General features: G+C 31.8%; 1 protein-coding gene across 1 annotated transcript in view; it reads right to left on the bottom strand.

Annotated features, from left to right (window-relative positions):
• Positions 1 to 670: 670 nt before the first annotated feature.
• CYP27C1 (cytochrome P450 family 27 subfamily C member 1) overlaps positions 671 to 11,928 on the bottom strand; it is a 46,272-nt gene continuing 35,014 nt past the window's right edge. The window contains exons 8-9 of the mRNA XM_074214938.1: positions 2,226 to 2,429; positions 671 to 787 (exon numbers count right to left, since the gene is read on the bottom strand). Coding sequence (XP_074071039.1) covers positions 671 to 787; positions 2,226 to 2,429 — 321 coding nt within the window. The remainder of the gene's footprint in view (positions 788 to 2,225; positions 2,430 to 11,928) is intronic.

Here is an 11,928-nt window from a genome sequence, read left to right as displayed (position 1 = left end):
TCAATAAAGATTGTGAATTAAGAAGAATAAGATTCTAGTTTTTTCAATTTTACAATTTATTTTAAAGATATCAAAACTGGAATTTAAGGATATAATTAAAATATTTAACTTTTTCTTCTCCAACTTGTAGTGCTACAAATTAGCACCCAACATCCCCACTTCAAATCAGAAAAAAAGAAATGGAAATTTCTGGCTACTATATAGTTCTCAGTCAATGTTAGTTTAAATACTTGGTATTTTCCATTTGGGAATTGAGTGTGCAAATACAAGTACAACCAACATTAATTTGAGCAAATATTATTGCTAATTAAATACTCTTGCAAACTCAAAGAAAAGACAATATAGGTGACATCCAAATTCAATGTCACTGGTTCTTAAACACCTATTGCCAGCAACAGATGTTTCAACAAAGAAAAGAGAGCATCTGAAATGAAAAGGGAAAATATAAATTTTCTTTTATATCATGCCATATAAAGATTTGTACTTCTCTTTTGTGCAAAGAATAGAAAGTTAAAGGTCTTTCTATAATGAAGCAGTCTCTGGAAAATGATCCTTTTACTTATTCTCCACAAGGGATCAGCAGCACAAAAGAGCTCCTGGCCTACATCAGGGAGACATTAGTCAGCTTCCACGCTGGATCTGCTAAAGCCTTCCTAAAAAAAAGGAAGTCTCATTTTCGGGTAACAAATCGCACATTGATGGATTCTCCAGGTGTCAGAAGCCCATGGGTTTTTGCCTGAACTGTTTTAGTTAGAGAAGAAGTTTTGATCTCAAAATGTTGAAGCATCTGAAAAGAAAAAGAGAGATAAATAAGCATTCCAACTCTTTAAAGTAAAACACACACACACAATTTCTTATGGGATTAATATTGTTTTCATTATTGTTAATTCCAGGGAGCCAAAATAATGACAATTTTTAAGAAAATTAAATTTATCTCCAGAAGAAATACTAGATCAATGAGGGTTTACTTATTTGAAAATAGAGCATTCACTTCTGAACAGATCCACTGAACAGTCAGTAAGTCAATAAACATTTATTAATGCCTATTCTGTGCATTCTGGTAAGCACTGGCTCTAAAACAGAGTGGAGAAACAAAAAGACCTAGAAGACATGATTTTGAATCTCAGCTCTCCCTGCTATGGTGTGACCTTGGGAAAGTTACCTGACCCCTCTGGGCCTCAGTTTCCTCATATAAAATGCTGGGGAAAGGAAGTGTCTAAATATCTCTCCCCCAGAGGTGGGAAACTTTTTTTTTTTTGCCAAAGGCAATATGGATATTTATAACACCATTCGAGGGTTATATTTGATCAAACATTTAATTAATTCACCCTTAAAAGGTACCTGGATTTTTTGAATTTCTCACCTGGGATTGTCTTGGAAATGTCAGACCAATACAGCCAGTGGGCTGGAGGATCCCCCACCCATTTCCAAATCTAAATCCTATGATCTAATGACCAAGGATTGGTCAGGACCCAAGTGAAAAGCAAAAAATTTTACAGGCTTAAATTTTAGGATTCATCACTTACTTAAATTCCAGCTTTGTCTCTTCCACTTGGAGTTTTAGATCATTATCTAACACCCCCACTTGAAACTGGAAATAAGAAATGAAAACTTCCTGCTAATATATTTTTATTTTAGAGAATATAGACTGTGTTCTCCGTTTGAGAAATGAACTTGTATGATCAATGTTTCCTTGCCCAAAGAACAAAAAGTGCTATTGTTAATTTAAAACTTACATATTCAAATGTAAGACAATATGTGTGACATTCAAATTCAAGATCCCTGATTTTTAAACACCCAGTAGCCAGCAACAGATATTTCAACAAAGAAAAGAGAAATTCAGAATGAAAAAATGAAATATAATCTTTTATATCACACTAGATAATTTATTGAGAGAGGGTTTCTTAACCTGGAATCTGTGAACTTTCTTTTCAACTATTTTGATGATTACATTTCAATATAATCAGTTTTCTTTGTAGTCCTATGTATCTTATCTTATGTATCTTAAAATGTTGTAGTATTCTGAGATGTCTGCAAAGCTTCATTAGACTGCCAAAGAGGTCCATAATACACATAAAAGAGTAAGAATTCCTCATTTAAAATAACATTATTCAAGTTTTCAATTTTTTCTTTTTAACCAAAAAAATGCTTTTTTTTAAATTAACTTAATTCAACTGAGAAGAGTGAAAGGGATTAAATTATGTCTTAGAATATACATCTCTTACCTGTATCATCACAAGGTGAATTTCTAGTTCTGCAATTCTCCTTCCAATACAGCTGCGGAGGCCATAACCAAAGGGAATGGAACCAAAGTTGTCTACTCTGTCCATATTGCCTTTCCTCAGCCAGCGCTCAGGTTTAAATTCCTTTGCCATTGGGAAATTTTCTTCTTCATAAGATGTAGCATAATGACATAGAGCCAGTTGTGTCTGAAGAAACCATTTAGAGTAGAAAAGAATTGTGGCATGTGAAAGCATAATAAGTGGAAAAAATGCTGGTTAAACTACAAAGATATCCTACCCAGAAGCAACCACTGAAATTATAATCCTAAACAAGTCATATTTGCTTCCTTTAATAAAAAAAAAGATAATTTTTAAAAGCACCTATTAATCTCTCCCTCATTTTGTCTCCCCGAAATTGAACAATGCAAAAATAAAAAACCTCCTAAAATATATAGCCCAACAAAAAAAATCCTATACTATTCATATTATAAATACATTTCTCATTTCATGTTTGAAGTTTATCATCTTTCTGGTAGGAGGGTGGCATGTTTCATTAACTCTGAGCACATGGTTTATCATTGTATTGACCAGAGTTCTGAAGTATTACAGAATTGTTCTTCTATGATAACACAGTTATCATTGTATAAATTATCCTCCTCATTCTATTCACTCTGCATCAGTTCTTAAAAGTCTCCCCAGTTTTCTCTGAAACGGTCCATCTCATCATATTAATGAGACACTAGAATTCCATTATATTCACATACTATAATTTGTTTAGTTATTCCCCAACAAGTGGGCATTCCCTTAGTTTTCAACTTGGGACTACTATCAAAAAAGCTTCTATAGTTCAGTAAAAAAAAAGTACCTTTTACTTTCTTTGATCTTTTTGGGATATAAACCTAGTAGAAGTGATACAGCTAAGTCAAGCAATAGACACCATATAGTAACTTTTGGAGTTGAGTTTCAAACTGCTTTCCACAACAGTTGGACCAATTTACACCAATATTTCAATATTTAACATTTGTCATTTTCCTTTTTTTCCTTTGCCAAAGAGGACTTCATACTTGGATTCATATAATTTCTGGCACATCTAATTAGATACACTCAAATATTTTATAGCTGCTAGTTATTTTGAATGGAATTTCTCTTTTTAGCTCTTCTTGTTGGGATTTGTTGACAATATACAGAATGTGGATTTACTTTTTATTCTACAACTTTTCTGAATTTATTGCTTCAATTATCTTTTTTGGATATCTCTTTAAATTTCCCCAGTAAATCGTGTCATTAAAAAAAAAGTTTCTTTCCTGCCTATGTTTATTCTCCCAATTTCTTTTTCTTGTTTTTTACTATAGCTAGTATTCCAAGGACTACCTTAAAAACTAGTGGTGAAAATAGATATTCTTGCTTTACCTCTGAAATTTTGGAAAGGCCTACACCTTTGCTCTATTACATGTTTACTCTTATTTTTAGATAAATATTATTGACTATTTCATTGAAAGGACTAGTTTTATGCCTTATAGAGTTTTAAAGAGAAACAGGCATTGGATTTTGTCAAAAATGTTTTCTGCATCTATATTTAAATTTTCTTGATGAAATTTTCAATTTTTTTCTTATAATTTGCTTTTCTACTAATCAATTCATTAGAATTATTTATATTGTTTTAATTTTAATATTTTCTTCAAGGGTGCTTTATTTAATATCACTACTGCACTGAAACTACTACATAACATGTTTAGTATTTCTGCTTTCCCATATTTTTGGTAATTTTTTTATGACCCATTATGTGGTCAATTTTTGTAAAAGTGCTGTGTGCTAACAGATAATAATTTTATCAAGCTACACATGGTAACAAAGTGTGGGTCACTTTCAATTAACATTTCAAGGAAAATTTATCACATTGTACCTATCAGCTACAAAATATATACAGATTAACAGTAGGTAAATTCTATTCTTTTCCGATTTCCTAACTGCCAGAAACATCTTTAATTTTTCAGACATCATCACTCTTTACCTGGGGATAGATATCCTTCCTCATCATAAGACTTTCAGAGTTTTTTTCAGTCATTGTACTGTCGAGAAAAACTAATCATTCACAGTTGATCATACTGTATCTTTAATTTTCCTAAAGTTCTATTCAGATCTATATTTTTTGTCTTATTTACCTTTTACTTAGATTTATTTAGATCCAAAAGGCTACAATGAGGGATCTTTCTATTTCTCCAAATTACTTTTCCTTTACATATTTAGGTACTATAATAGTTGGTGAATAAAAATAAAGCATTAAAAACCACCAAAAATATGTGTTTTATTGAGGAGAACCTTAAAGAGTTATCCAAAAAAGTAAAGCAAATATATTCAGTAAAGTTGAAGGGTTAAAAAAATTAAACCACATAAATCATCAACAAGAAGAACTAGAAAGAGAAATTCTGTTCTGCAACCAAGTGAAAACATAAATGGCCTCTACAAATTATATTAGGAAGACAAAAATCCCCAAGTGAGTAAAGGCTTGCAAAAAATATTAGGAACAAAGAACTATGGCTTTCATAGTTTTGTTGAAGATAAGAAAATGAAGAAATAATGAATAAAAGCATTTCTAGAGGTGGATGGATGGTTGTTAATGGGCAACAGAGAAAGCAGAATTATTTAATTTCTTTTTTGTTTCTATTTTTTTATATCACGATGAATATTATTCAAGTTGGAAATAAAAAAAGAAAACACAATTAAAAGAGAAATGGAAGGATACAAACACTCACTAAAACCTCTTCCACATGCTAGGCACTATACTAAGCACTACAAAAATGATCTGGTTTGATCCTCACAATAGCCTTGGGAAGTAAATGTAATATTCCTGTTTCACTGTTGAGGAATGAAGGAAAGTGATGCCTTTCATTTGTATGGACTGATACAAGCTGAAATAAGCAGAAGCAAAAGGACAATGAATGCAATAATTTATGAAATGTAAATAAAAAGATTCCCTATAAGGAAGATAGACTTTGAATGACTGAAAAATCAATTAATTGATCCTCATGGCAGAGAAGTGGGGTCTACTATATATATTCCAAATCATTAATAGTAAGATTAAATATAATTATAAATAGTTCCAATGGTTACCTCACATCCTGTAAATTGGCAAGGATGACAAAAGATGAAAATGGAGAAACTGAAAAAAAACCAGTTGGAACTATCAATCAATACAACCATTTTGGAAAATAATTTGGAATTAATGCAAATAAAGTGACTAAAATGTTCAACTCTTTGACTCAGAGATTCTGCTACAAGATTTATTTCAAGGAGGCCACTGATAAGAAGAATGTCCTAATATACTCCAAAATATTTATGACAGCATTTCTTGTGATAGCAAGAATTGGTAACAAGTAGATATCCATCTTTAGGGGAATAGCTAAACAAACTAAGGAATATGAATATAATGGAATGAGATAGAGGCACATTGAAAGAGACACGAAGTAAAGTAAGTAGAGCCAAAAACCAATATATACAATAACTACAACAATGTAAATGAACAGGACAACCACCAAAAAAAACCATCAAAGTCAGTGATTTAGCACTATAAAGAACAAGGATGAATCAAAGAAGAGATATGAGAAGATAGCTCTACCCCATCCTTTTGCAGTGGTGGGAGATACATGAGTGTTATACATAGTACATATTTTCAGAATTTCTTTTTGTTGTACTGATCAAGTATGTTGATTTACTTCTCTTTTCCTTTTTTTTGGTCTTAAAAATACCAAATTATAGAGTAAGGGTAAGGATAACAAAGGAAATAATGGTAATGTAAAAAAAGACATCAATAAAGTGGGTTTTTTTTAATGGAGAAAAAAGGAAACATTTAAAAACTTAAGAATGTTTCAAATATTATTTTATTTTTGAACATTCATCTTTTCTCATTTACAGTCAAGACCAGATTTGCAAGGTCAGTTATTCTGGGCTATATCCTGAGCTCCATTGCTCTTCAGAATACATTCCTTTCCCTCCTATGTTTTCTGTTTTCCAGTGACTGCAGAAGGTCTTTCTTGAAGAACTGAAGTAAAATGTTTCATTTAACTCATATGAGTTTTGGAGTTTTCATCCTTGGGGTTTTTTCCCTGATGGCAACTTTTAAATTTGTTCAATAAACATTTAATTCTCTATGTTCAGAATATTCTAGTTCTCATTATTTCAGTCATTATGACTGAAATAAGGGGTTTTTTTGGTCTTCTATTCTGGGAGTTCTATGATCCTTAGGTTGTCTCTATGCATCTTGTCTTTAGGATTAGTATGTTTTGCTGGGATGATGAATATATTTTATTTTAATATTATTCTCTTTTGCTTTTTTTTCTTCTAGGTAATCCTTCACTTCTTTGTATTTGCACCCCCAATCTATTGTTCTTTATTTTATTGCACTGGTGAGGTTTGCCATTGTAGATTCTAGTTTTTCTATGCTGTTCATTATTTTTACTCTGCAGACCATAAATTCCCCTTTTATATTTATTTCTCTTTTTAACCACTCAGGAATAATGTGCTATGGTTCCATGTTCTCAAATTTCATAGTATATTTTATATCATCAAGTGGTGGGTCATTTTCCTTTACTTTGTAACCTTTATTCCTGGCTGCCTGCACTTATTTACTACATCTGAAGGTCATATTTCTTTCTGCTGCTAATATTTTCCCCATTGATTTATCCACTTCAAAGGCTTGAAATTTTCTTCTCCTGCAATCTTTTGGTAAGCTCAATTTCTCTCCTTATTTTCTCTATTACTTACTTTCTGACTCTCTCCCCTCTCATTAGGTTTTCCTTGAAGACTTTTCTCAAAGTGTCCCAGACTCTTCCCATGCTGAACATTCCACCATACAGCAGGGTAGGATTCTGCCCCAAGTGTCCCAGCTGGATGCAGAGAGGGGGTACTTTCCTCAGGCTTAGTAGAATACTACTTAACCTCCCCCCCAACACACCAAGTCTTGCCCATGTGGCCTGTTCCATTCTTTTATTCCCCAGTTCTCTGACCTTAACCAGTAGTTCAAACAGTTGCCCTGCTGGGGCTATGGGCTTGATTTTTATGGTTTGGTCTCTGAGAGGAAGAGGGGGTAGATGTGGTGTTGGCACTCTTTTTCCAGTTCAGCCATGAATATTTTTTGGATTCTTGGTGTCCTAAATCATGAATACAGATGAAATTTATCTTTGGTGTATAATTTCTGTTTTGCAAAGGTTTGAGAGGTTGAGGAGACAAGTTAAAATGTCTAGTCCTTTATCTTATCCTGTATCTAAGAATTGCATTTAGAAACTCAAAATTACCACAAGTCTCCTATCCTTGACAAACTATTTCTTTTTTTTTTCTTTAGATTTTTCAAGACCACACAGCTAGGTAATTATTAAGTGTCTGAGGTTGGATTTGAACCCAGGTACTCCTGACTCCAAGGCCGGTGCTCTAACCACTACGCCACCTAGCTGCTCCGACAAGCTATATTTCAACTGGATACTTCTTTCCCTCCCCTCAAAGAGGGAAATCTTTCTTCCACTTAAAATATAGCTCAAAGAGTAATCTGAAATTATTATTATTATTATTAATTATTATTAATTGTTTTTAGGTTTTTGCGAGGCAATGGGGTTAAGTGGTTTGCCCATGTTTGAGGCCAGATTTGTACTCTGGTACTCCTGACTCCAGGGCCAGTGTTCTATCCACTGCACCACCTAACTGTCCCAGTAATCTGGAATTATGCCCAAAGAGTTATAAAACAATGTATTCCCTCTAACCCAGCAATATCACTATTAAGTTTGTTTCCCAAGGAAGGGGGGGGGAGGAAAAGAACCTACATGTTCCAAAATATTTAAAGCAACTCTCTTTGTGTTGGTAAAGAACTGGAAATTGAAAGGATGCCCATCAATTGAAAACTGGCTGAATAAATTATAGGATATGATTGTGATGGAATACTACTGTGCTATAAGAAATGATGAGCAGGTTAATTTTAGAAAAACATGGAAAGATTTTCTTGAAATAATGAAGGGTGAAACAAGCAGAATCAATAGAATGCTTTATACAGTTAACAGCCATGTTTTTGCAAGAGAAAATTTGAATGGCCAAGTAAATTAAATGAACATTCAAATCAATTAAAAAAGGACTTATGAAAGAAGATGCTGTTCACCTCCAGAGAAAGAAATTATATGTATAACTATGTATTGTATAATTTCACATATTATACAAATGTCAGTGAAATGCTGGCCTTCTCTAATGCAGGGCTAGGAGAGAAGGAAATAGATTGGAACCCAAATGGAGTAAAAACAAATATAAAAAATAAAATAAAATGCAACTCAAGTACTGCCTCCTACATTTCCTGATCTTTACAACATGCTAGTGTTTTCTTTCCAAATCAGATACTTTATATATCTTTATATGTATTTACATTATATTTATTTGTTACATATATTTGTATATCTACTTTGCTTCCCCCAGTAAAATGTTAAGTTTATTTGCAAGTTTACTTGTGATTATTTCATTCTTTGCACTGGTATCCCCAAGTGGTATAGCATCCAAATTCTTAGAGGAGAAATTAAGTAAGTTATAAGAAGAAGGAGATAATAAAATTTTACTATTAAGCAACTTTCCTCTCTCAGAATTAGATAAATCTAACCACAAAATAAACAAGAAAGAAGTGAAGAAGAACAGAATCTTAGAAAAATTAGATATGACAAACTACTGGAAAAAACTGAATGTGGATAGAAAGGCCTTTTTCTCAGTGGTACATGGCACCTACACAAAAATTGACCATATATATTAGAGCCTAAAAATCTCACACAGAAAGGCAAAAATATTAAATGCATCTTTCTGATATCATGATACAATAAAAATTATATGTAATAAAGGGCCATGGAAAAATAGACTAAAAGTTCATTGGAAACTAAATAATCTAATCCTAAAGAATGAGTAAATCAAATAACAAATCATAGAAGCAATAAATAATTTTATCCAAGAAAATGAAAATAATGAGAACACATACCAAAACTTATGTAACCAAAGCAGTTCTTAGGGGAAATTTTATATTTCTAAATGGATACATGAATAAAATAGAGAAAGAGAAGATCAATAAATTGGTCATGCAATTAAAAAAATCTAGAAAAAGAATAAATTAAAAATCAATTATATATCAAACTAGAAATCCTGAAAATCAAAGAAGCAATTAATAAAATTAAAACAAGAAACTATTTAATAAATAAATAAAACTAAAAGTTGGTTTTTATTTCTTTTATTTGGGGGGAGGGGTTGCAAAGCAATGGGGTTAAGTGACTTGCCCAAGGTCATACAGCTAGGTAATTATTAAGTGTCTAAGGATGAATTTGAACTCAGGTGCTCCTCACTCCAGGGCTGGTACTTTATCCTCTGTGCCACCTAGCTGCCCCCAAGAGTTGATTCTTATAAAAAAAAATAATCTTTTGGTTAATTTAATTTTTTAAAAGAAAGAAGAAAACCAAACTGCCATTCTAAAAAATGAAAATGGTGAATTCACCACCAATGAAGAGGAAATTAAAGCAATAATTTGGGGCTATTTTATTCAACTATATGTCAAAAAAATCTAACAATCTAAGTGAAATAGGTGAATATTTACAAAAAATACAAATTGCCCAGAATAGCAGAAGGGAAAATAAAATACTTAACCAACCCCATTTAAGAAAAAGAAATCGAAAAACACAACAATGAAGTCCCCACAAAAAAATCTCCAAGACCAAATGGATTCACAAGTGAATTTGACTAAATATTTAAAGAAAAATTAATTTCAATATTATAGAAACTACTTGGAAATAGATAAAAAAAAAGAAATCCTGCCAAATTCTTTTAATGACACAAATATGGGACTGACACCTAAACCAGGAAGAGCCAAAACTGAAAGAAAATTATAGTACAATTTCTTTATTGAATATTAAAGCAAAAATTTTAAATAAAGTATTAGCACATTTTCAGCAGAATAAGACCCTATGACCAGGTGGCATTTATACCAGGAATGCAGGGATGGTTCAATATTAGGATAACTATCAGTATGATTTGACCATATCAATAACAAAATTAATATAAATTATATGATTATCTCAATAGATGCTGAAAATTTTTTTGACAAAATAACAATACACATTCTTATTAAAAAACAGTTGAGGGGGCGGCTAGGTGGTGTAGTGGATAAAGCACCGGCCTTGGAGTCAGGAGTACCTGGGTTCAAATCCGGTCTCAGACACTTAATAATAACCTAGCTGTGTGGCCTTGGGCAAGCCACTTAACCCCATTTGCCTTGCAAAAACCTAAAAAAAAAAAAAAAAACAGTTGACAGTATAGGAATAAATGGATTTTTCTTAAATGATAAGCAGTATCTATCTAAAACAATCAGCAAGAATTATATGCGATGGGAATAAGCTAGAAGCATTCCCAATAAGATCAGAGGTGAAACAAGGATAGCCATTCTCACCATTATTCAATATTGCTCTAAAAATGTTAGCTTTAGTAATGAGAAGAAAAAGAAATTAAAGGAGTTAAACTGGGCAACAAGGAAACAAAACTATTATTCTTTGCAGATGATATGATGACATACTTTAAGAATCCAGAGAATCCACTAAAAATAACTTGAAACAATTAAAACTTTAGTAAAATTACAGGATATAAAATAAATCTACATAAATAACCGATATTTCTATATATAACAACTAAAAAATTCCAGCAGCAAGCAATAAAAAGAGAAATTCCATTCAAAACAACTGTAAACAACATAAAATATTTCAGAATCAACCTGCCAAGACAAATCCAGGAGCTATATGAAAACAATTATAAAACATTTTTCACACAAATAAAGTCATATCTAAACAACTGGAAAAATATCAGGTGCTCATGGGTAGGTCAAATTAACATAATAAAAATGACAAGTCTATCTAAATCTACTTATTTAGTGCCATGTCAATTAAACCACTCTAAAATTACTTTATAGAGCTAGAAAAAAATAATAACAATTATCTGGAGGAAGAAAAAATAAAGAATATCAAGAGAATTAATGAAAAACAGTGCAAAGGAAGGTGGCCCTGTTATACCAGATCTAAAGTTATATTATAAAACAGCAGTTATCAAAACTCTTTGGTATTGGTTAAGAAATAGAATGGTAGATTAGTGAAACAGGTTAGGTTCACAAGACAGAGTTGTAAGTAACTATATTAATCTGCTGTTTGATAAACCCAAAAATTCCAGTTTCTGGGATAATAAATCACTATTTGACAAAAAACCATTAAAAAAACTGGAAAATAGTATGGCAGAAACTAAACACAAACCAACATCTCACTCTCTATACAAAATAAGGTCAAAATAGGTACAGGATTTAGGCATAAAGGAGAAGGATTAGGAAAAGGAATAGTTTATCTGTCAAATCTATGGAGAAAAGAAGAGTTTATGACCAAAGAAGAGATAGAGAACATTATGAAACACAAAAAGAATAATCTTGATTATAATAAATTAAAAAAGGTTTGCATATACAAAACCAGTACAACCAAGATTAGAAGGAAAACAGAAAGCTGGGAAACATTTTTTATTGCCAGTGTTTCTGATAAAAGGATTCATTTCTAAAACATAAAGAGAATTGTGTAAAATTTATAAAAATATAAGTCATTCCCCAATTGATAAATGGTCAAAGGATATGAACAGGCAGTTCTCAGATGAAGAAATTAGTCATATGAAAAAATGCTTT

This window comes from Macrotis lagotis, chromosome 1 (assembly GCF_037893015.1).
Source record: "Macrotis lagotis isolate mMagLag1 chromosome 1, bilby.v1.9.chrom.fasta, whole genome shotgun sequence".
NCBI lineage: Eukaryota > Metazoa > Chordata > Mammalia > Peramelemorphia > Peramelidae > Macrotis > Macrotis lagotis.
The sequence above is the reverse complement of the archived record's forward strand: the minus strand, read 5'-3'. Positions and strand labels throughout refer to the sequence as shown.